General features: G+C 36.6%; 1 protein-coding gene across 9 annotated transcripts in view; it reads right to left on the reverse strand.

Moving 5' to 3' along the window:
- TEX9 (testis expressed 9) overlaps nt 1-24,892 on the reverse strand; it is a 79,630-nt gene extending 54,738 nt beyond the window's left edge. Inside the window, exons 1-3 of one of the 9 annotated variants that reach the window (XM_033190018.1) lie at nt 15,922-16,030; nt 15,483-15,574; nt 7,488-7,551 (exon numbers count right to left, since the gene is read on the reverse strand). Coding sequence is in view for 3 of the 9 variants with exons in the window: in XM_033190017.1 (XP_033045908.1) it covers nt 7,488-7,551; nt 15,483-15,574; nt 15,676-15,702 (183 nt within the window). In the remaining 6 variants the exon portion in view is untranslated. Of the gene's footprint in view, nt 1-42; nt 1,065-7,487; nt 7,552-14,680; nt 14,783-15,482; nt 15,575-15,675; nt 15,884-15,921; nt 16,031-24,721 lie in introns of those variants that run through there. The other 8 variants (XM_033190017.1, XM_033190015.1, XM_033190020.1 and 5 more) reach the window with 8 other exon arrangements.
- Nucleotides 24,893-25,799: the final 907 nt, after the last annotated feature.

Here is a 25,799-nt window from a genome sequence, read left to right on the forward strand (position 1 = left end):
GGGCCTGGGGGAACTCGCCACCCTGAAGGAAAGGACACAAACCTGGCTGGCCTCAACACCTGCTGATTGTAGAGCTCTAGGGCCTTGAGTCAATATAGGTGGTAGCCAGGTAGTGTTTATAGCAGGTTGTGGGCAAGATCCAGTGCTGTTCCGGCTTCAGGTTTGACCCAGCACAATCCCAGTGGTGCTGGGTGCAGGGGTGCTTGCATCACCACACCCCTAGTTTCAGACAGCTCAGCACAGAGAGAAAGAGACTCCGTTTGTCTGGGAGAAAATAAAGGAAGAGAAAGAGTCTCTGTCTGGTAACCCAGAGAATTCTTCCAGCTCTTATCCAAGACCACCAAAGCCTCTACAAGTCGGCAAGAACCTTAGTGATATTGGGCAGGGGACCCAAGTCCCTTTAAATAACTGGAAAGCCTTCTCAAGAAAAACTGGCACAAATAAGCCCAGACTGTGAAGAGTACAATACTTAACTCTTCAATGCCTACACACTGACAAACATCTACAAGCATCAAGATCATCCAGGAAAACATGACTTTGCCAAATGAACTAAATAAGATACCAGTGACCAATCCTGGAAAAACAGAGACATGTGACCTTTCAGACAGTAAATTCAAAAGAGCTGTTTTGAGAGAGCTCAAAGAATCTCAAATAACGGAAAAGGAGTTCAAAATTCTATCAGATAAATTTAACAAAGAGATTGAAATAATTAAAAAGAACCAAGCAGAAATTCTGGAGTTAAAAATGCACCTGACATACTGAAGACTGCATCAGAGTCTCTTAATAGCAGAACCAATCAAGCAGAAGAATTAGTAATCCTGAAGACATGCTATTTGAAAATACAAAGGAGACAAAAGAAAAAAGAATGAAGCATGCCTACATCTAGAAAATAGGCTCAAAGGGACAAATATAAGAGTTATTGGTCTTAAAGAAGAGGCAGAAAGAGAGATAGAGGTAGAAAGTTTATTTGAAGGGATAATATCAGAGAACTTCCCAAACCTAGAGAAAGTTATCAATGTTCAAATAAAAGAAGATTATAGAACACCAAGCAGATTTAACACAAAAAAGACTACCTCAAGGCATTTAATAATCAAACTCCCAAAGGTCAAGGATAAAGGATCCTAAAAACAGCAAGAGAAAAGAAACAAACAACATACAAAGAAGCTCCAATACATCTAGCAGCAGACTTCTCAGTGGAAACCATACAGACCAGGAAAGAGTGGCATGACATATTTAAAGGGCTGAAGAAAAAAAAATCTTTTACCTTAGAATAGTATATCCAGCAAAAATATCCTTCAAACATTAAAGAGAATAACAGATCTTCCCAGAAAAACAAAAGCTGAGGCATTCCATCAACACTAGACCTGTCCCACAAGAAATGCTAAAGGTAGTTCTTTAATCTAAAAGAAAAGGATGTTAAGCAAGAAGAAATCATCTGAAGGTACAAAACTCACTGGTAATAGTAAACATACAGAAAAACACTGAATATTATAACATTGTAATTGAGTGTAAGCTGCTCTTACGTAGAAAGACTAAATGATGAACCAATTAAAAATAATAACTACAACAACTTTTTAAGACATAGACAGTACAAGAAGACAGAAACAGTAACAAGTCAAAAACTAGGGAGATAAAAGTGTAGAGCTTGTATTAGTTTTCTTTTTGCATGTTTGTTTATGCAATCAGTGTCAAGTTGTCATCAGCTTTAAACAATGGGTTATAAGATAGTATTTGCAAGCCTCACAGTAACCTCAAGTCAAAAAAACATACAATGACCACACAAAAAATAAAAATCAGGAAATTAAATTATACCACAAGAGAAAATCACTTTCAATAAAAGGAAGACAGGAAGGAATACCACAAGACAACTGGAAAACAAATAATGAAATGGCAGGATTAAGGCCCTTATCAGTAATAACATTGAATGTAAATGGACTAAACTCTTCAATCAAAAGACGGACTGGTTTAATGGATGATAAAACAAGACCCTATGATCTGTTGCTTACAAGAAACATACTTCACTTATAAAGATATATATAGACTGAAAATAAAAAGGGTAGAAAAAGATATTCTACACCAAAAAGGAAAAAAAAAAAAGCAGGAGAACCTATACTTAGACAAAATAGATTTCAAAACAAAAACTGTAAGAGGAGTCAAAGAAGGTCATTATATAATGCTAAACAGGTCAATCCAGCAACAGGATATAATGATTGTATATATATGCACACAACACTGGAGCACCCAGGTACATAAAGCAAATATTATTTGAGTTAAAGAGAGAGCTAGACTGCAATACAATAATAGCTGGAGACTTCAGCACCCACTTTTGGCACTGGACAGATTTCCCAGAAAGAACTCAACAAACATGAGACTGAATCTGCACTACAGAACAAGTGGGCCCAATAGACATTTACAGAACATTTCATCCAAAGGCTACAGATACACATTATTCTCCTCAGCATGAATATCATTCTCAAGGACAGACCATATGTTAGGTCACAAAACAAGCTGTAAAATATTTTAAAAACTGAAATAATATCAAGCATCTTCTCTGACCACATGGAATAAAACTAGACATTAATAACCAGAACTTTGGAAACTATAAAAAGACACAGAAATTAGATGACATGCACCTAAATTACCAGTGGGTAAATGAAGAAAATAAGAAGGAAATTGAGAAATTTCTTGAAACAAATGATAATGAAAACACAACATGCCAAGATCTATGGGATATAGTGAAAGCAGTACTAAGAGGGAAATTTATGCAGCTGTAAGTGCCTACAACAAAAAAGAACAAAAACTTCAAATAAATGACTTAGCAATGCATCTTTTCTTCCCTTTTTTTTTTTTTTGTTTGTTTGTTTGTTAGTTTGAGACAGAGAGAAACTCTGATGCCCAGGCTGTAGTGTAGTGGCATGATCATGGCTCACTACAGACTGGACCTTCCTGGGCTCAACCATCCTCCCTCCTCAGCCCCCCAAGTAGTTGGAACTACAGGCGTGCACCACCACATCTGACTAATTTGTATTTTTTTCTAGAGATGGACTTTCACCATGTTGCCTAGGCTGGTCTCAAACTTCCAGGTTCAAGTTGCATGCCTTGGCCACCCAAAGTGCTGGTATTACAGGCATCAGCCACCACATCCAGCCAGCAATGCATCCTAACAGAAAAGCAAAAGCAAACCAAACCCAAAATTAGTAGAAGAAAAGAAATGAAGATTAGAGCATTTGAGATTAGAGCATAGAGAATTTGAAATGAAGAAAAGATTGATGAAACAAAAAGTTTGTTTTTTTTAAGATAAGCAAAATTAATAGACTAACAAAGAAAATAAGGGAGACAACTCAAATAAATAAAATTAGAGATTAAAAAGGAGGCATTACAACTGACAATGCAGAAGTTCAAAGGCTCATTAATGGCTATTATGAGCAACTATATGTCAATAAATTGGAAAATCTAGAGGAAACAGATAAATTCCTAGACACATACATACAACCTACCAAGATTGAACCATGAAGAAATCCAAAACCTAAACAGAACAATAATAAGTAATAAGATTGAAGCCACAATAAAAAAATTTTCCCAGTAAAGAAAAGCCCAGGACCTGATGGCTACACTGTGAATTCTATTGAACATTTAAAGAAGAACTAATACCAAACCAACTCACACTATTCCAAAAATTGGAGGAGGAGGGACTACTTCCAAACTCATTTTATGAGGCTAGTATTACCCTGACACCAAAACCAAAGACACATCAAAAAAAGAAAACTACGTGCCAATATCTCTAATGAATATTGATGTAAAAATCCTCAAAAATACTAACAAACAGAATTCAGTAATATATTAAAAAGATCATTTGTCATGACCATGTGGGATTTACCGCAGGGATGCAAGGATGGTTCAGCATACACAAATCAATCAATGTGATACATCATATCAACAGAATGAAGGACAAAAACCATATGATCATTTCAACTATTCCTGGAAAAGCATTTGATAAAATTCAACATCCCTTCCTGATAAACACACTTCAAAAACTGGGTATAAAAGGAACAGACCTCAATATAATAAAAGTCATATATGACAGACCCACAGCTAGTGTAATACCGAATGGGAAAAACTGACCGTCTTTCCTTTAAGATCTGGCCTACTTTCACCACTGTTATTCAACATAGTACTGAAAGTACTAACTAGAGCAATCAGACAAGATAAAGAAATAAAGGGCATCCAAATCAGAAGGAAGAAGTCAAATTATCCTCATTTGCAGATGATATGCTCTTGTATTTGGAAAAACCGAAAGACTCCACCAAAAACTATTAGAAATGATAAACTCAGTAAAGTTGCAGGATACAAGATCAACATACAAAAATCAGTAGTGTTTCTGTATGTCAACAATCTGAAAAAGAAATAAAAAAGTAACCCCATTTACAACAGCCACAAATAAAATACCTAGGACTTAATATAACCAAAGCAGTAGAATATCTCTACAACAAAAACTGTAAAACATCAATGAAAGAATTTGAAGAGGACACAAAAAATGGAAAGATATTCCATGTTCATGGATTAGAAAAATCAATATTGTTAAAATATTCATACTACCCAAAGCAATCTACAGATTCAATGCAACCCCTTGCAAAATACCAATCACATTTTCACAGAAGCAGAAAAAACAACCCTAAAATTTATGTGGAACCACAACAGACTCAGAATAGCCAATGCTACCCTAAGCAAAAAGAACAAAACTGGAGAAATCACATTACCTGGCTTCAAATTATACTATGGTGCTATAGTAACCAAAACATCAGAGTGCTGGCATAAAAACAGACACACACACCAATGGAACAGAATAGAGAAAATCCAGAAACAAATCCATACACCTACAGTGAACTCATTTTTGACAAGGTTGCCAAGAACATACACAAAGGGAAAACGGAATATCCACATGCAGAAGAATGAGACTAGACCCCTACCTCTTGCCATATACAAATATCAAATCAAAATGGATTAAATACTTAAATCTAAGATTTCAAAACGATGAAATTACTATAAGAAAACATTGAGGAAACTCTCCAGGACATTGGAGACAAAGATTTCTTCAGTAATACCCCACAAGCAAAGATCACCAAAGCAAAAATGGACAAAAGGGATCAAATAAAGTTAAAAAGCTTTTGCACAGGGAAGGAAACAATAAAGAGACAGCCCACAGAATGGGAGAAAATATTTGCAAACTACGCATCGACAACAGAATACAAGGCAGAAAATATAAGGAGATCAAACAACACTATAGGAAAAAAAACTAATAATCCAATTTAAAAATGAGCAAAAGATGTGAATAGACATTTCTCAAGAAAAACATACAAATGGCAAACAGGCATTAAAAAGGTGTTCAACATCATTGTTCATCAGAGAAATGCAGCAAATCAAAACTACAATATCATCTCAACTCTGATAAAATGGCTTATATCCAAAAGACAGGCAATAACAAGTGCTGGTGAGGATGTAGAGAAACGGAACCCTGGTACACTGTGGGTGGGAATGTAAATTAGTACAACCACAAAGGAAATAGTTTGGAGGTTCCTCAAAAAACTAAAGTTACCATATGATCCAACAATCCCACTGCTGCGTATAGGTCCAAAAGAGGGGAAATCAATACATCAAAGAGATATCTGCACTTCCATGTTTGTTGCAGCACTGTTCACAATAGCCAAGATCTGGAAGCAACCAAAGTGTCCATGAACAGATGAATGGATAAATAAAATGTGGTACATATACACAATGGAGTACTATTCAGCCACAAAAAACAATGAGGCCCTGTCACTTGCAACAACATGGATGTAACTGGAGGCCACTGAGTGAAATAAGTCAGGCACAGAAAGACAAACTTCACATGTTCTCACTTATTTGTGGGATCTGAAAATCCAAACAACTTAACTTATGGAGATAGAGAGTTGAAGAATGGTTACCAGAGACTGGGAAGGGTAGTGGGGGATGCAGGGGTGGGAGACAAGGATGGTTAATGGGTACAAAAAATATAGTTAGAAAGAATGAATAGTACCTAGTATTTCATAGCACAACATGTTTATTATAGTCAAAATAACTTAATTGTACATTTTAAATTAACTAAAAGAGTATAACTGGATTTTTTTGTAACACAAAGGATAAATAGTTGAGGGGATGGATACCCCATTTTCCATGATGTGATTATTATACAATGCATGCCTGTATCAAAATATCTCATTTACCCCATAAACACTTACTATGTAATCACAAACATTAAAAAATTTAAAAAGAGAAAGTGAGTAAACAAAAATTAAATATGAGAAACCTTATATTGTTCGCTTCTGCAGGGGTAGGAATCCACTCCCCAACCCCTTTCCTAGCTTGTCCGTATTCTGTTCTGTTTTTTATTTGCAGGGGGAGTTTTTTGGTTTTTTTGTTTTTTTTTTTTTTTTTGAGACGGAGTCTCGCTCTGTCACCCAGTCGGGAGTGCAGTGGCCAGATCTCACCTCACTGCAAGCTCTGCCTCCCGGGTTTATGCCATTCTCCTGCCTCAGCCTCCTGAGTAGCTAGGACTACAGGCGCCTGCTACCACGCTCGGCTAGTTTTTTGTATTTTTTAGTACAGACGGGGTTTCACCGTGTTAGCCAGGATGGTCTCCATCTCCTGACCTCGTGATCCGCCCGTCTCGGCCTCCCAAAGTGCTGGGATTACAGGCGTGAGCCACCGCACCCAGCCAAGGGGAGATTCTTTTTATGGGGCTCTCTGAGCAGAAAACGTAAGGAATCCGTCATCTACTATAAAGTGGGGTCCTTTTGTACAAGTATTTTCCTGCTCTTCAGACACTGGCAAAAACTAAAAGATGAAATAAAAATATTTTTAGTAAAACATTTAATTATAAATTAGTAAAACGTAATTATAAATTTAATTATAAATATTTTTAGTAAAACATCTACTTATAAAATACAAATCTGTAACCATTATCAAAACACAATTACTTGAAATGTTATATATTATACATTTCTTATTCCTAAACTAACAAATAATTGTAGATTTGTATAAGGCATTAAGATAAAATACTGCCTAGGTTTCCTTCCCTGCTTCCATCAACTCTATTGTGGGGGACAGGGAGGATAGAAAGTAAGAATCAAAATTAGGTAAGAACTGGTAAAAGTTTTAAAGTAGACTCTACTCCTCTAAGGAGAGTCACTCCTATCAATTAATAATGAGAATTTATAATGAGAATTTAGATGACTGGAGCATCTAAATGGAAAGTACTTTTTCAGTGGCTTTTAGAAAATGTGTGCTTACTAAAAACATATACATATACACATTCCTATACCTGTGCATATACATTCATGTTCAGTTTGTAATAATTCATTGAACTGAACACACATTCTTTGGCTAGTTTTTGTATATATGTCATATATCAAATGAAAAAGATAAAAAACTAGCATTTATATGGAATTATTAATAATTGTACATTTACTTACTATTATTTCCTTAGCTTGTCGAACCACATCAGCTGTTTTTGCCTGTAATTCTGCATTTAAACGCCTAAAAGCAGAAAATAATTGGGATATACTGAAGATCCTAACAAAAATAAAAATTAAACTTCAGCAGTTACACATTATCAAGTGACCTAATCAACAAATGCCAAAATATACATATGGCATTCTTACTCTAAAATGAACACAGCCATTAAGAATTTATCCTCAACTCCCCATGATTCCTCCTTCCTTGTGGTAGGACCTCAAACACTAAGTGTTAGCCTTTCTGTGGCCCTCTATTAATTTCAAGTGAAGTAACTTACTTAATATATTTGGGAAGAATAAGCTGGGTGAGTTCAACAGAGTTGTTATTAGCCTACCTGTAAAGAATACAAGTTCTAATCTTACTTCTCCAGAGACAGGCCCTGTTCTAATTGTGGGCAGAAGTGGGCAGGGTATGAGGGAGACCTGCTCTGGTTTGGGGTGTTGCTTTAACTGGGGAGCTAAATGTGAGGTTTAGTGAGCAGCACACCAGCTGCGGTGTGAGGTGGCTCACACCTTAGCCACACACTTTAACATCAAGCTTCCTTGGAAATAAAGGTGACTATCTTGACCTCAACCTGTCACTCCTTTTTTAATTATGATTTTTCATTCTACCTAGAATCTAGCAAGAAAAGGAATACTATTTACTTGGTTCTATATTAAGACTGCAAGAATGACATTATTATTGAAAGAAATTGTTTTTAAAGGAAAAACTGCCCATAATCCTACCACCACCATCCATTTTTATTTTTAATATTCCCTTCCAATTTTCATCTATAGCATATACACAATTTTGTACTGTTTGCCCACAGCAATATAAAAGGAATATCTATCTCCATGTAATCTTTATAAGCATGTTAAACGGCTATACAATTCAATAAATTGCAATGAACATAATGTACTGAACTCTGTCCCTATTGTTAAGTCCCCTTTTCACTTTTAAAGGTTAACACCATAATAAACATACTCAAAAGCATATAACTTTTTTCTCCTGTTGAAATGTCACATTTCTAGACCACCTAGGATCTTCTGAGGTTATGTGAAGGAGACATGATAAGGATTTGAAAAATTAATTATCTTGTTTTTCTTAGACATATGATTCACAAGTAACACAAAACACAACCTCCAGCCCAAGGAAAAAAAAAAAGAGGGAGATCAGTACCATATCCTTTAACAGTCTGAAGCTTTAAGAAATATTTTCATATCTTAGGATTACGTGGTCAAAAGAAAAATATCGAAGAAAGACTTAAAGGTGCCTTTAAAGTGCCATTACCTGATTTTTCAAATTTCCCTAACAAGGACTAGATCACAAGGACTTAAATGGAAGTTTCCAATTAATATAGTGGACCAAGATGACTGAGAAGACTATTCTACTCTAAATCCATGGACATGCCAGATAAAATGTAATGGAGGAAATATTGCTAAGCTCAAACTCAGGCAAGGGAAATGCCCTGGCACTAAGAATAAAGCAGCAATTCAAAGTGAGAGCAACAAACAGGAACAGAAGCCAAAATAGCTTAAAAGCTAGAAGCTGATGCATGTGAGTCATGAAGGGATACACCTGTGAAACACAGGCTACAAAAATTCTACCCACAGCCTTAGGTGAGCAGAAATGAAACTAAACCATGGGTAGAAAAAGATTCTCTTGCGAGTAATTAAAACAAACAAGAGGGAAGTCCAAATTCATCTTACCTAGATGATACATGCCAAAACTTTAAAATAGAAGAAAGCCGATGTGGAATCAATGAAAACTTGAAACTAGCAAAGGTAAATTGAAAACCACCCTATAGGGACATTTACTCATCTAGAATATATAGGACTCTCTCAAAAAGCAAACTGCTAATGATGATTTCAAAAAGGTAACAAATTGCGTAAACAAACAAGCTGTGGAAAGAAAGAATCAGCAGATGTGAGGAAAGGGAAAATTTCTACTATAAGAAGAAGAGATAATATAACAATTCAAAAAAGATTTTAAAATTAGCATTAATTTGTAAAAAAAAAATGCTCACAAAAAAACATTAGGCAAGAGCCAATTTTATCACAAAAAAAGTTGAATTTGAAAAAGATCGAAATAATAAATTACACAAATGAAAAACACAGTCACTGAAATTAAGAAGAACTCAAGGAAATTTGACGGATATGTTGAACAATATAATGGACATAGAAGGAATGAGTGAATTAGAAGGCAGATATAAAGAAATCACCTACAAAGAGATACAGAAAACAAGGGGATAAAAACACAAAAGACAGGTTAACATCCATTGAAGACAGATGTTCTGTCCCTACTATAACAGAAGTTATAGAAAGAAATCCCAGAGAGGCCCGGGCGCAGTGGCTCACATCTGTAATCCCAGCACTTTGGGAGGTGGAGGAGGGAGGATCACTTGAGGCCAGGAGACCAGCCTGGCCAACGTGGTGAAACCCTGGCTCTACTAAAAACACACAAATTAGCCAGGTGTGGTGCTGCATGCCTGTAATCTCAGCTACTCGGGAGGCTGAGGCACAAGAATCGCTTGAACCTGGGAGACGGAGACTGCAGTGAGCCAAGATCATGCCACTGCACTCCAGCCTGGGCAACAGAGTGAGACTCTGTCTCCAAAAAAGAAAAAAAGAAATCCCAAGAGGAGTGAATGACAGTATTTTAAGAGCTAATGCTGAGAATTTCCCAAACTGAAGACATGGATCTTATGAAGAATAAAGAAAACAAATCCACCTGTGTATACATCACAGTGAAAGTACAGAATTTTAAAGATAAAGAGAGTACTCCCTAAACTACCAAATCATTATTTTAAAAGAACAGAGAAAAATAGTCTAATAGCATAATTATCTAAAAAGCTGACAGCAGATGGCTCATTAACACTTTCTTTTTTTTTTTTTCTTTTTTTTTTTTTTATTATACTTTAAGTTCTAGGGTACATGTGCATAACGTTTATATCATGTATAACTCCCCAATGCAATCCCTCCCTCCTCCCCCCTCCCCCTGATAGGCCCCAGTCTGTGATGTTTCAACATTGTAATATTTATATTGTCTGTTGACAATATAAGGATATCTTTAACCGGCTGAGAAGGAAAAGTTGGCCATCTAGAACTATATTCAGATAAACTGTCATTGAAGAATAAGTGCAAAGTAACAATTTTCAAAAAGACTGGAGAGTTTAAGACTCAGGTTTTCACAGAAAATAACGAAGGGTCTACACTTCAGGAAGCAAGAAACTGAATCTGGAAAAAAAGAATCATGAAGATATCAGAAAACATGATAAATCTAAATTAGTACAGACTATAAAAATACATTGATGATTAACTGGGTGTGGGTGTATTCAAAACAACAAAGTAAAATATTATCTAACTTAACAGACAGAGGAAACCAAGTTAAAGAATTCTAACATCTTTCCAAACCAGTAAAAATAAAGACATAATGAAAACCCATTCAATCCAGCAGAAGACAGACAAGAACCAAAGACATGACATAATAGAAAACATAAAAAATAAGGTGGCTAAGACAACTTCAAGTTATGTAATAATGTAAAGAAATTAAATTCACTTATTAACAGGCAGAAATTAGACTGGTTATAAAAAGAATGCTCTTACTGATAAATGACATACAAAGTTTGAAAATAGAGGGATGAAGAAAGATATAACAGACACTGCACAATAATGAAAGGAATCAAGGAGACTTCAGTAAGTCAAATAAGACACTCCCAAACAAAAATGGCCACAATCATAAGGATTTTTTAAAACTATAATTATAATTGATGATTTTTAATACACTTCTAACAGAAACCAATAAAGCTGCAACAAAAAAAGGCAAGGATACCGATGTCATGAAGAACAAATATAGAACAGATTAGACAACAAATAATGAATACATTTTCTATCAAAGAACACATAGAACTTCTACAAAAAGTGAACATGCACTTGGCCACAAATAAGTCTCAATACATTTAAAAACGTAATATATCAATTCTCTAATCATAATGAAATTGAAAATAAACTAGGCTGGGCCTGTAATCCCAGCACTTTGGGAGGTCAAGGCTGGTGGATCATTTGAGTCCAAGAGTTAAAGACCAGCCTGGGCAACATGGCGAAGCCCAGTCGCTACAAAAAATATAATACAAAAATAAGCTGGGCATGGTAGCACATGCCTGTAGTCCCAGCTACTCAGGAGCCTGGGAGGTGAAGGTTGCAGTGGGCTGAGATCACACTGATTGCACTTCAGTCTGGGCAACAGAGTGAGACTCTGTCTCAAAAAAAAAAAAAAAAAAAAAAAAATTAGCATGGCATGGTGGCATGCGCCTGTAGTCCCAGCTCCTCAGGAGGTTGGGGTGGGAGAACTCTTAAGCCCAGGAGGTCAAAGCTGCAGTGAGCCATAATCACAACACTGCTCTCCAGCCTGGACATCAGAGCAAGACCTTGTCACATACATACTTAGAAAAATAAAAACTAGACAACAGTAAACAAACAACCCTATGTGCTTGCAAACTAAAAAACACACTTCTAAAAATTACTATGAAAATCATATACTATTTAGAACTAAATAACCATAAAAGAAATATACATCAAAACAAGTCCTGGAATATAGTTAACCTATAGTTGAAGAGAAATTTAAAGACACAAATATATTTATTTAAAAATAAGAAAAACAATAAATGAGGTAAGGAAATTAAAAAACAAAAAATCAATCCACCCCAGGTAGAAGAGATCATTTGTCTTTATTTCTATAAAGATTAATGAAATTTTAAAATAGCACAGATTAGCAAGATAACCAAAGCTGGTTCTCTGGAAAGAACAATAAACAGATAAATCTCCCAGGAAGCGTGATAGAAAAAGAAAAAGACAAAACTAAACAATATTGGAAAGCTACCAAAAGGAGGGGTGTACATAGTTATGGATACAGTCAAGATTTCAAACATACCACCAGAGTCAGTTTATGCTAATATATTTTAAAACATACATGATATGAACACTTTTCTAGAACCAAAAATTATTTTAGAAATAACCAAAAACTATTCTAGAAATAGTACATCTAAATAATCATTAAAGAAGCTAAATTCAGAGACAAAAAGAATCCCCTTGAAAAAAGAACACTAGACTCAGACAGTTTCACAATTTTAATCAAAGGGCAGAAAATCTGTAATTATAAAAAGCTTCCAAGAAAAGAAACAAAAAAGGAAAACTATTTGGCTTCTTTCATGTAGCCAGAATAATATTGATACCAAAAATGGAAAGGAAAAGAACTAAAAAAAAAAGTTTAACACCCATTTCACTTTTGTTCATAGATGCAAAAAACCTACATAAAATTATAGCAATCATATCTAGCAGTCTTTAAAGCAAAACAAGAAACCTGCCTTTCTAGTTCAGTATGTTAAAACATTAAAGGAGGGGAAAAGAACATACCAATACCTGAATTAATTGGGGAAAAAATAAGTTTTGATACATTTAACACTCATTCAAATTAGGAAATAAGGGGAAGAATTTTAAACATAATAAAAAGAATCTACCAAAACCCTAGGGAAAATCTCAAATGTATTGATTATTAAAAGTGGGCTTCTCAAAATCATAAACAAGGAAGCTCAGCATCACTTTTTCTATTCCATATCACACGGGAAGTCCTAAACAGAGAAACAGAGACAATGCAGGAGAATTATCAAGGGACAAAATGATCAAAATTTGCATATAATTGTCTTCATCAAAAATCCAAGGGACTTCACAGAATGAATAAGAGAGCCTAGCAGGACTGAAGATCTGTGTGTATATAAATACAGATGTAGCATCAACATCTAAAAATTCTACATTTATAACCAATTAGAAAATGTAATAGAAAAAATTCCACTTATTATATAGCAACTAATCAGTACCTTGAAGCAAATTATATATGCAAGAATTTTATGTAGTAAAATGATAAAACGCTATTAAAGGTCAAATAAAACCCATAAATGGAGAAGTATCATATTCATGGCAGATTCAATAGCATAAATAAGTCAGTTATCTGCAAATTAATCTGTAAATCCAATGTAACTGGGATTTATGAGGGGGCTTGCCCTACCAGTTATCATGTTATCTTATTGTTAGCTATCTGTATTATAATACAGGAATGAAGCTTGAAAAATCTATCCACTTGAGCGATTACCATCTTCCTTAGTCTATCCTCTTAGATAGTGATTATTTCCTCCAACAGGAGCAGAATTGCAAAGGTTTTGGATTAAGGTCCCTGAGAAGTAGCATTCTAATGATTAATGCCAAGACAACAGGTGGCAAAACAGATACCATACTGTTATTTCATATTCTTGCTTACAGGGATGGCCAGACATTTTACTCTTCTGCATGACACAGAAGTACTCTAGAAGATTCAGGTATGTAGGGAGTTATTCTGTTCATATGCTTCAGATGTGCACAACTCAGAGTACAGAAAACAGAACAAGTAACAGCTGGCCACCATGTAATACTGTTTAGCTATCTCGTTTTATAAAACAACTCGTGCTAGAATAGAATAATGGTCCCTGTATATTTCTCATTTTAAGCAGGACTATGTCCCTAATGATGCACCAGAACCAGGTGCAAAATACACTCTCAAATAACTGAACAAATAAACCTAATCCAGGTATTTAATACTATATGGTTAATGATAATGAAAATAACCGTTTTGATTCAGGCACAGCTAATAAAGAACTATATATAGAAAACAGATTAAGTTGCTTAAGCACACTTTTGAACTGGGATAATCTGCCCATTTCATAAGAGAGAAGAAGATATGATTATCTTCCTACTTGCTGTGGTAAATTGGTCGGTGTATAGTTCATCTAAACACAGTACCCTTCAGTTTTAATTTCAAATATGCTTTAATTTTAAATATAAATCATATGTAGATCATACGGTAACTCTAGTTTAACCCTCTGATACAAACTGCCAACTATTTCCAAATTTTAATCTAGTTATTTTATATTAAATTAAAAAGAAAGGGAGTTCTTAAAAAGCACTTTTTTGTAAGGGTATGTACGATGGCAAATAAAACAGGCATGGTCTCTGCCCTTAGAACTTACAGTCCAATGGAGGAGACAGACAAAAAGGAAATTCACAAATGAATTTATTGTAACAAATTATGCTAATTAGAAAGAAAAATCAGTGAGATAATGAAAAAGATAAACAAGGGAGCATACTTAGCATGGTCAAGGAAGGCCACTCACATTACAGGTTGAAGGCGTGTGTGACTGCCTTCTTTCCAGAGACAGAAAGAAAACCTGAGAGTTCTCAGAACCAAAAGGCCAGTGAAGCCGGCGAGTTTTAAGGTGAAAAGGGGAAGAGGGAATAAGATCAAATACTGGAGGCAGGAGGAGCCACATTGATCAGAGCTTTTGAAACGCAACAGGAAACTATTGTACAATTTTAAGCAAAGGAATGATATGATCAAATTAAAAGATTACACTGACTGCTGTGTGAAAACTTGGGGATGAGGAGTGGAATGGGCCAACACTGAAAGCACCGTTGTCAAGATAGTTGTAATTACACCGAGAACAGATAAGAAAAGGAACATCTGAACGAGAACGGTAATTCTGATTGCAGTGGGAAGCATCCTTTCAGTTTAGAAACCAACCTAAAGGAAATTTACGCAAGGTAAACTCTATGAACTTGAAATTAAGCGAAATAACCTAAACTATCAAATGAACTATTCGTGGCAATTCCTGCTACCCGAGTAACTTTCAACAGTATCTTGCTGTTTCCTTGAGCTACATTTCAAATTAAACATGTTTACTTGGGCTAAATTTTCGCCCACTTCAAATATCTTCTAATACGCAGGCGAATTACTCAGATCAGAGATAAAAGGATCAACGGCAGGTGAACGAGATGACGAGAAGGGAATGCTGCAGAGTGAGTGGTCCCGAAGATCCAGCCAGTCTCCAGGAAAAAAAGCCTCATTTAGATGAAAGAAAGAAGAAAAAGCTCAACCGCTGAATTTCTTACTTATATTCTTCCTCCAAGGCGAGGAGGTCGGGTCCAGGTGTACAGGGTTGCTGAACGGGTGGCGGGAGCGGAGTCCCTGGAACGCTGCTTCTCTGTAAAAGAGCCAGAGACTTTCAGAGCCAAAGTTAAAGGATGTTAGGCGTCCTAGTCGCCAGAGCCTAGATGCTCCCCAGGAGTCTGGAGTTAAACTAACCGTAAGACCCAGACTTCGCCCCGCCATCTTTGGCGACTGCGACGCGGTTACCGAGGCAACGACGCATCTTCCCGCGAGAGTTTCCACATCCCGGGCAGCCTCCCGCCCGGTCGCCTACGCCTTCCCACTCCCAAATTCTATGCGGAGAGCCGCGCGAGACTCTGGCAGCGGGCCCGACCTTTGCTCGCACCACTCGGCACTGCCCCAGGAACGCAGGAAGTCTTCCTAACTGGAAATTCGACTTACAGCCGGTGCAAATTCTCAACTTGGGGGTTGGAGGAGTTTCAGCCCAAAGAGGCAGGTCCGTTGCTGCTACTCTGTAGAAAGCAAGCTGGTGAGGCAAGTCCCTCCCTGTTGTGCTCTTCAAACCGTTAGTGGCTAATCCGACCTTCACCCCGTTTGCTTAAAGTGAACTCTTCAGTGGTATTCAGAAGTTTTGATTTCTAATTTTTGTTTACAGCATGCATGGCTAAGACTCAGGCTCTCAAGTTAGTAAACCTAAATTCTTATTAATAAGCAACTGGCACTGCCACTTACTAGTTATATGGCCTTGCGCAAATCACTCTGTATCTTGGCCACTTCATTCGTCAAATGGGAGTGAGAATAGTGCCCACTTCACAGTTATGAGAAGCAAATGAATTCGGGCTTAGGTTCATGCCTGAAACACATAAGCAGTTAATTATTTCAGTTGTTTTGATATAAAATTGACGTCCGAAAATAAAGCGTGATATGTATGGTCAACTGATCTTTAGCAAGGGTGCAGGACCATTCAATGGGAAAATCGTCTTCAACAGATAAGGAGACAACTGGATATCCAAATTCAAAACAATGCAGTTAGACCCTTACCTCACAACATATACAAAAATTTAAATGTATCAAAGACATAAACTGAGGAGCTAAAACTCTAAAACTCGTCAAAGAAACTGTTGGTGTAAATCTTTATGACCTTGAATTACAATTCTGAGAATCCTTGATGGATTCTTAGATATGAGACCAAAAGCATTAGCAAAAAAAGAAAAGAAAAAAGAGCCTGGGCACAGAGGCTCATGCCTGTAATCCCAGCACTTTGGGAGGCCGAGGCGAATGGATCACCTGAGGTTGGGAGTTCGAGACCAGCCTGACCAACATGGAGAAACCCTGCCACTACTTAAAAAAGTAAAAAAAAAAAAAAAAAAAGCCGTGTATGGTGGCTCATGCCTGTAATCCCAGCTACTCGGGAGGCTGAGGCAGGAGAATCACTTGAACCTGGGAGGTAGAGGTTGCGGTGAGCTGAGATCACACTCCAACCTGGGCAACAAGAGCGAAATTCTGTCTCAAGAAAAAAACAGAAAAGAAAAAGAAAAATAGATGAACTAGACATTATCAAAACTTTTAAAAACTTTTTGTTTCAAAAGATACCATAAATAAAGTAAGAAGACCACAGGAAGAGGGGAAATTCTTGCAAATTATATATCTGATAAATAACTTGTGTCTGGACTATAGAAGGAACTATTAAAATTCAAAAATAGGTGAGTGCAGTGGCTCATGCCTGTAATCTCAGCACTTTGGAGGCTAAGTCAGGAGGATCACTTGAGCCCAGGAGTTCCAGACCAGTCAAGCCAACACAGAGAGACCCCATCTCTACAAAAAAAAAGAAACAGATAAATAAAAATTAGCTGGGTCCAGTGGTACATGCCTGTAGTCCCAAATACTAGGAGACTGAGTTGGGAGGATCGCTTGAGCCAGGGAGATCAAGGCTGCAAAGAGCCATGGTCACACCACTGCACTCTAGCCTGGGTGACAGAGTGAGACCCTGTCTAAAAAAAAAAAATTTAAAAAAAGACAGCCCAAGTTAAAAATGGGCAAAGAATCTTCAATAGGGACTTCTCCAAAGAACATATACAAGTAGCCAAAAAGCACATGAAAAGATGCTCAATATTATTTGTCTTCAGGGAAATGAAAATTAAAACCAAAATGAAATGCCACTTGACACCCACTAGAATGGCTATAATCAAAAGGATGGACAGCCAGACGCAGTGGCTCCCACCTGTAATCCCAGCACTTTGGGACGTTGAGGCAGGCAGATCACCAGAGGTCAGGAGTTTGAGACCAGCCTGGCCAACATGGTGAAACTCCATCTCCAAAAAATTAGCCAGCGGTGGTGGTGCATGCTTGTAATCCCAGGTACTCAGGAGGCTGAAGCTGGAGAAGCGCTTGAACCCAGGAGGTGGAGGTTGCAGTGAGCCGAGATCGTGCCACTGCACTCCAGCCTGGGTGACAGAGGGAGACTTCGTCTCAAAAAAAAAAAAAAGAGGATGAACAATAACGTGTAGAGGAGGATGTAGAGAAACTTGAACCCTCATAAACTGTTAGTGGGAATAGGAAAATTGTGCAGCCACTGTGGAAAATGGTCTAGCAATTCCTCAATAGTTTATACACAGAGTTACCACACAATCCAGCAACCAGCAGCCACTGCTAGGTATACCCCACGCAAAATGAAAACACACCCACATGAAAAGTATATATACAAATGTTTATATCAGGATTATTCATAGCAGCCAAAATGCAAAACGAACCCATAATGGTCATAAACTGATTAGTGGTTGAATAAAAAGTGGTATATTCATACAATGGAATATTATTCAGAAACAAGAAAGAACGAAGTACATATATACCACAATATGGATGAACCTTGAATATATTATGCTAAGTGAAAGAAGCCATTCATAAAAGACCAAGTATTATCTAATTTCATTAACAAAAGATCACATACTATAGGATTCTATTTCAATATGACTACATATTGTAGAAAATGTCCAGAATAGGCAAATCCATAGTGACAGAAGTAGATTAGTAGTTGTCTAGGCTTGGCAGATGATGGAGAGTTAGCTAAGGAGTCACAGGGTTTGGGGGGTGCTAGTGAAAATATTCTAAAATCAATTGTGTTGATGGTGTACATGTCTGTGAATACATTTAAAGCCAATAAGTAGTACACTTTATATGGGTAAATATAGATATGTGAAATGAACCACTCAAGCTGTTAAAACATCTTAAAAACAACAATTATTTACAACATCAAGGGATAAAGAAAGGAATACTATGCAAGCACTAATTAAAAGGAAGCTGGAGTAACTATATTAATTTCAAACAAAGATGACATCAGAACAAGTAAAATTATCAGGGACAAAGAGGAGCATTAATGATAGAGGTCAATTCTCCAAGGGGATAGAACAATCCTGGTGTATATGCTCCTAACAATAGTGTCAAAATGCATGAGGTAAAAACTGATAGGACTTGCAAAGAGAAATAGACAAATCCATCATTATATTTGGAGACTTCAGCATTACTCCTTCAGTAATTAACAGGTTAAGCAGGCAGAAAATCAGCAAGAGTTGCTCTGGACAGCACCATCAATCAACTTGATCTCATTGACATTTACAGAATACTCATTTCAATAACAGCAGAATACACATTTTTCTCAAGGTCACATGGAACAGTCACCAAGCTAGAAAACATTCTAGCCATAACACACTTTAATAAATTTAAAAGAATAGAAATTATATAGTTTAGGGTGCTGTAACAAAGTACCACCAAGTGAGTGGCTTAAAACAACAGAAATTTATTGTTTCATGGGTCTGGAGGCTAGAAGTACAAAACCACAGAATCACCAGGACTATGTTTTGCTTGAAACCTGAAGGGGAGACTCTTTCTTTGCCTCTTTCTAGCTTCTGATGGTGACTGTCACTTCTTGACATTCCTTGGCTTGCAGCTGCATCACTACAACCTCTCTTTGCCTCTAATCATGTAGCATTTCCCCTGTGTGTTTCTGTCTTTGCATGGCATTCCTGCTTTTCATAAAGATTCCAGTAGTATTGGATTTGGGCCACCCTAATGACCTCATCCTAACGTAATTACATCTGTAAAGACCATATTCACAGGTACTGGGTGTTAGGAATTCAATATATGGTAGGGAGTGGGAGGTGACACACTTTAACCTATAACAGAAATTATACAAACTGTGGTCCCAGACCACAATAAAACTAAACTAAAAATCAATAACAAAACAGCTGGAAACCCACAAAATATTTGCAAATTAAATTCATACTTCTAAATAATATATGGATCAAGTAAATATCTAGAGGAATTAAAAAAACATTTTGGGCTGGGCGTGGTGGCTCATGCCTGTAATCCCAGTACTTTGGGAGGCTGAGGAGGGAGGATCACAAGGTCAGGAGATCGAGACCATCCTGGCTAACATGGTGAAATCCCATCTCCATTTTAAAAATACAAAAAATTAGCTGGGCATGGCAGCGGGCGCCTGTAGTACCAGCTACTCGGGAGGCTGAGGCAGAAGAATGGCTGAACCCAGGAGGCACAGCTTGTAGTGAGCTAAGATCACGCCACTGCACTCCAGCCTGGGCGACAGAGCGCGACTCCATCTCAGAAAAAAAAAAGAAAAGGAAAAAGAAACATTTTGAACTAAATAAAATTTGAAATATAACTTATCAAAACCTGTGGAATGCTATGAAAGCAGTGCTTGGAGTGCGTAGCACTCAAGGCATGTATTAGAAAAGAAGAAAAATCTAAACTCAATCTAAATGTCTACCTTCAGCAGCTAAAGGAAAAATATTAAACTTAAAGAAAGCAAAAGAAAAGTAACAATAAACATTAGAACATAAATCAATGGAACTGAAACAGGGAAACAATAGAGAAAATCACAGAAACCAGAATCTAGTTAAAATCAATAAACTTATAGCTGTGCTAACCAAGAAAAAGAGAAGATCCAAATAACCTGTTCTGTGTTCTTTTCTGTGATGGTCAGGTGTGGCCATGAGAGGAAAACAACGTTTATTATACTCACAGGTTCTAGAAATAGAAAACATGCCATGTCATACAGGGTTACATGGGGAACCTGGGGGTAGTCAGGAGGCAGAAAACAGGAGGAAGAGAAAAGCCTAGACTAGAGCCTCTATTGGAGTTTCCACAGGAAAAGCAAGGTAGGGCAGAGTAAACCGATTAGGATTGGCTAGTATGAATAATTTCAGATGGCCTCGTAGTATACAGGTTATCTGATATATAGTATACTTAGTTATCTGGTACATAGCTCTGCAATGGCTAGGACAGAGGAAGGCCTGTTGTATATGGGCCAGACAGAGGAGGTAAGGCTTCATATTAGTTTTTTTATATATCAAAGCCATGCTCCCTGACTAAGCCCTTTTGCTTAGCTAAGAATTGGCTTGCCCCAGGGGGGAGCAGTTTTTCCCAAGCCAGAAAGGATTTTTTTAAGATGTCAAACATCATAATATACAGAAAATTTAAAAATCTAAACAATACAGTACCAATAAAGTGGAATATAAGTCATCATCAGTTGTCCCATGAAAATAAAAGGATAATAAAGGAATACTATGAACTCTATACCCCAACATTTAATAAATTAGATGAAATGGACCAATTACTTGAAAGATACAAACTACCAAAACTCATGCAAGGAGAAATAGATAATGAGTAGGCAAGGACATTGAGTCAATAACCTTCCAAGAAAGAAATCACCAGTTCCAGATGGTTTCTCTGGTGAATTCTAACAGACATTTTTTTTTTTTTTTTTTTTTTTGAGATGGAGTCTCGCTGTGTCGCCCAGGCTGGAGTGCAGTGGCGCGATCTCGGCTCACTGCAAGCTCCGCCTCCGGGGTTCCCGCCATTCTCCCGCCTCAGCCTCCGAGTAGCTGGGACTACAGGCGCCCGCCACTGCGTCCGGCTAGTTTTTTGTATTTTTTAGTAGAGACGGGGTTTCACCGTGTTAGCCAGGAGGGTCTCGATCTCCTGACCTCGTGATCCGCCCGCCTCGGCCTCCCAAAGTGCTGGGATTACAGGCTTGAGCCACCGCGCCCGGCCTCTAACAGACATTTAAGGAAGAAATACCAATTCTACATAATCGTTTTTTTGGAAAATAGAGGCAGAAGGAACACTTCCCAACTCATTCTATGAATCTAGCATTACCCTAATACTAAGAGCAGTTAAAGACATTATAGGACAACTACAGACTGATATCCTTCATGAATATAGATTTTTAAATCCTTAACAAAATTTTAGCCAATATAATCCAAAAATGTCTAAAAAGGATTATGCAACACAATGGAGTGGGATTTATTCTCAGTATACAAGGATGGTTCAGTATTCTAAAATCAATGAATTCAGCACATCAAAAGGATAAAGAAGAAAAATTATATGATCATATAAATTCATGCAGCAAAAGCGTTTGACGAAATCCAGCACCCTTGAAGGTACAAACTCTCAGAAAACTAGGACTAGAGGGAAATATCCTCAAGTTGATAAAGAACTTCCACAAAATATCTACAGCTTAATGGTGAGAAACTAGATTTCTCCCTAAGATCAGGAACAACACAAACATGTCCTTTATCATCATTATTATTTAATATTACATCTGAAGTTCTAGCTAGTGCAATAAGACAATAAAAGGGAATAAAGAGTATGCAGATAAGGAAGGAAGAAATAAACCATCTTTGTGTATAGATGACATAAATGTCTATAAAGGAAATTTTTTTACAAAGGAAAATCCGAAAGAAGAAATAAAACTCTCCTGTAACTAATAAAATGGTAAAAATAAAATTTGTGGATTCATAGGAGACAATACAATAGTATTCAACCTTAAAAAGGAATGAAATTCTGAGACATGCTACTACATGAATAAACCTTGAAAGCATTTTGCTAAGTGAAATAAGCCAGACACAAAAGGACAAACATTGCATAATTCCACTTATTTAAGGTGCCTAGAAATGGTTAATTCACAGAGACAGAAAATAGAGTTTACCAGGGACTAGGGAGAGAAGAAGTTAGGGAGTTATTTTTTCATGTACAGAGTTTCTGTTTGAGATGATGAAAAAGTTCTGAAAATGGATAATGACTATTAAATCATTACACAACTTTGTGAATATATTACACTTAATACCACCAAATTGTATATTAAAACGTGGTTGACATGGTAAATTTTATGTATATTTTACCACAATAAAAATTTCCAGTAGAGGGGTATCCTATAAAATATCCAACCAGTACTCCTCAAAATTGTCAAAGTCATCCAAAACAAGGCTGTGAAACTGTCACAGCCAAGAGGAGCTCAAAGAGACATAACAGCTTTGTAAAGTGATTATATTAGTCTGTTCTCACACTGCTGTAAAAAATACCCGAGATTGGTAATTTATAAAGGAAAGAGGTTTAATGGACTCAAAGTTCTGTTTGACTGGGGAGGCCTCAGGAAACTTACAATCATGGTGGAAGGGGAAGCAGGCATGTCTTACATGGTGGCAGGAGAGAGCAAGTATGTGAAAGAGGAAATGTTAGACACTTATAAAACCATCAGATCTCATGACAGATCACTCTCTATCACGAGAACAGCATGGGGGACACCACTCCCATGATCCAATCACCTCCGACCAGGTCTCTCCCTCAACACGTGGGGATTATGGAGATTACAATTCAAGATGAGGTTTGGGAGGGAATACAAAGCCTATCAGCATATCAATGATATACTGGACCAAACCCTAGAATAGGAAAAGACATAGTAAAAAAACAAGGAATTCTGAATAAACTTGGACTTCAGTTAATGTATCAGTAATGTACTAATTTCAACAATTTAACCATATTAATGTAAGATCTTAATAACAGGGAAAACTAGGTGCAGGGTGCATGCGAACTCTCTGTATGATATTCTCAGTTTTTCTGCAAATGTAAAACTTCTAAAAAAAAATCTTTTTTTAAAAAAAGTTAAAAGGGGTTTTTTTCTTCAACAAAATTGTGAGCTAGATGATCTGGGACATCCTTCCACTGCACAACAACCAGATTCTGAAAAAAAAAAAATAATAATCCTTATCTATGCATTACTGAACTTGAAGAAAGCAGGAGAAATTTCCATGTGTCCTCCTGACATCTCGTTCTCCAGATCTCTTCCCCACAAATAAACAAAACCTTCTGATAGTATGCAGTTAAGAATAAAAACGTTAAACTGAGAAAATACCCAGGGAATTGTATTCAGCAAACAAGGTTTACACCAACAGCAATATGGAAGAGCTGAATCTGAGACCTCTGTGCTAAGCTAGAAACCGAAAGAGAGTACAAGTCGTTTAGACTGGTAGTGCCCCAATGGTCGTAGGAGATTCAAACACAAATCTTCTTCAAGAAAACGTTTCTAGTTAAGCCCACTAGATTCCCAGGTTAAGATTAAGAAAATGTGAATTCACCATCAAAAATCATCAGACATAAAGGAAGTAAGTCACCATAAGTGCAAAATTAGAAGAAATAACAAATATTCAGACTTTCAAGAAATTCAGATATTAAAATTTTGTCAGCTGTGAAATATAGAAAATCTATTTTAAAAAAATAGAAATAAGGGACAGAATCACAACAATGAACAAGCAACAAGAGACCATCAGGAATGACCAGGCAAATGTGATAAATAATCAAATACAGCTTTTAGATATTAAACACATATTTGTTGAAATGAAAATACTCAGTGAATAGCAGTGAAATACTCAGTGAAAATACTCAGGTCGAATAGCAGATTATAAACAGATAATTAGTAAACCATAACGTATCTGAAAAAATTGTTCAGAATGAACAGAGAATGGTTCAACAGTATTAAAGTTCGACTGAAAAGATCTGACATATAAAAAATCGAATTTCAAGAAGGACACACTTGAAAAATTGAGAAGCAGTATTACAAAAGTTAATTCCTTAGAATTTTCCAGAATTTAGGAAAAATACAAATATAAGTTCAAGAAGCACGGTGCATCACAAAGAGGATAAATTTTTAAATATATTCCTGGAGCTGTCATATATGCCAAAACACCAAAGAAAAAAGAGATCTTTAAAGCAGCCAAGAGGAAAAAAAGACAAATAACCTACAAAGAAGCAATTAGATTAAAGTAGGTGTTTTAATAGCTACAATGAAAGCCAGAAAGAGAGTAAGATAATTAGCAGAATTTGATAATAGGCCCCATTATAATGAAAATTTGGATCAAGCATGCTTGGTTATAAATGACCAACTACTCACTAATGATTGGCAGCCTTCTGTCTAGTTCTACTCTCAAACTGGGTAGGATAAACTTCTATCTTCTGAATTGACAGGGTGGGGGACATAGTAAAGCTCGGTGGGAAAAGTCAGCAGTCTACCTCAGGAAACAGGGAGCCTGAGGATGACTCCTTTATTGCCGGTATTCTTATAGCCCTATCTCTTTTGATTAGACCAACTAAATGGGACCCAGCTAATCACTACAGTTGCTGCGACTGTTCTGGAACTGGAAGTCCTAGCCCGTGAGACAGGATCCAGAATTGGCACCATTTGACATTTATTTTGGAGCAGATAGTCACCATCACCACCATGTGATGCCAAACCACAACCAGGATGAGCAAATATTTTAATTATAAAGCCAGACCACTGGAACTTCTAGTCAATCAGCTAGACAGGCTCAGGTGACTCATTTCTTTAATTATCACAATAATCCCACTCTTCTTTTTATGAAGTTAAAAATATTCATCCTCACTAATCTCATTATGAGGGGATTTTATTGTGTCTTAAAAGTGATCAAAGAAAATAATTTCTGTTTAGAACTGCGCACTTATTCACCAATACTGTATTGCAAGATGAGAGTGAAATAAAGATATCTTTAGATAAATAAAGCCTAAGAAAATTGGGCACACACATATGCCTACCAAAGGCACTTCTAAAGTACATGCTTTAGGAAGAAAAAAAAATACTAGTGAAGTATTGTGAAACACCAGAAAAATGGTGAGCAAACAAGATGGTAAACATGCATGTAAACATCATCCAACTAAGAATAGAAGGGAACTTCTTCAACCTAATAAAGGGCATCTCAAAAAACCCTACATCTAACATTATTTAGTGATTTAAAAATCAAATACCTTCCTCTTATTGTCAGAAACAAGACAGGTATTTCCACTGTCATCACTATTTATAATTATACTGAAGAACTGAATTTTCCACCTTATATGACGAGGTCAATCAATTGATAATCTTAGAAATGAAGAAATAAAACTTTCTGTTCATAGATGACATGATACATACTTAGAAAATACCAAAGGCTCTACAAAATATTCATGAAACTAGTTGG

Source organism: Trachypithecus francoisi, unplaced genomic scaffold (assembly GCF_009764315.1).
Source record: "Trachypithecus francoisi isolate TF-2019V2 unplaced genomic scaffold, Tfra_2.0 Lachesis_group3, whole genome shotgun sequence".
Classification (NCBI taxonomy): Eukaryota; Metazoa; Chordata; class Mammalia; order Primates; family Cercopithecidae; genus Trachypithecus; species Trachypithecus francoisi.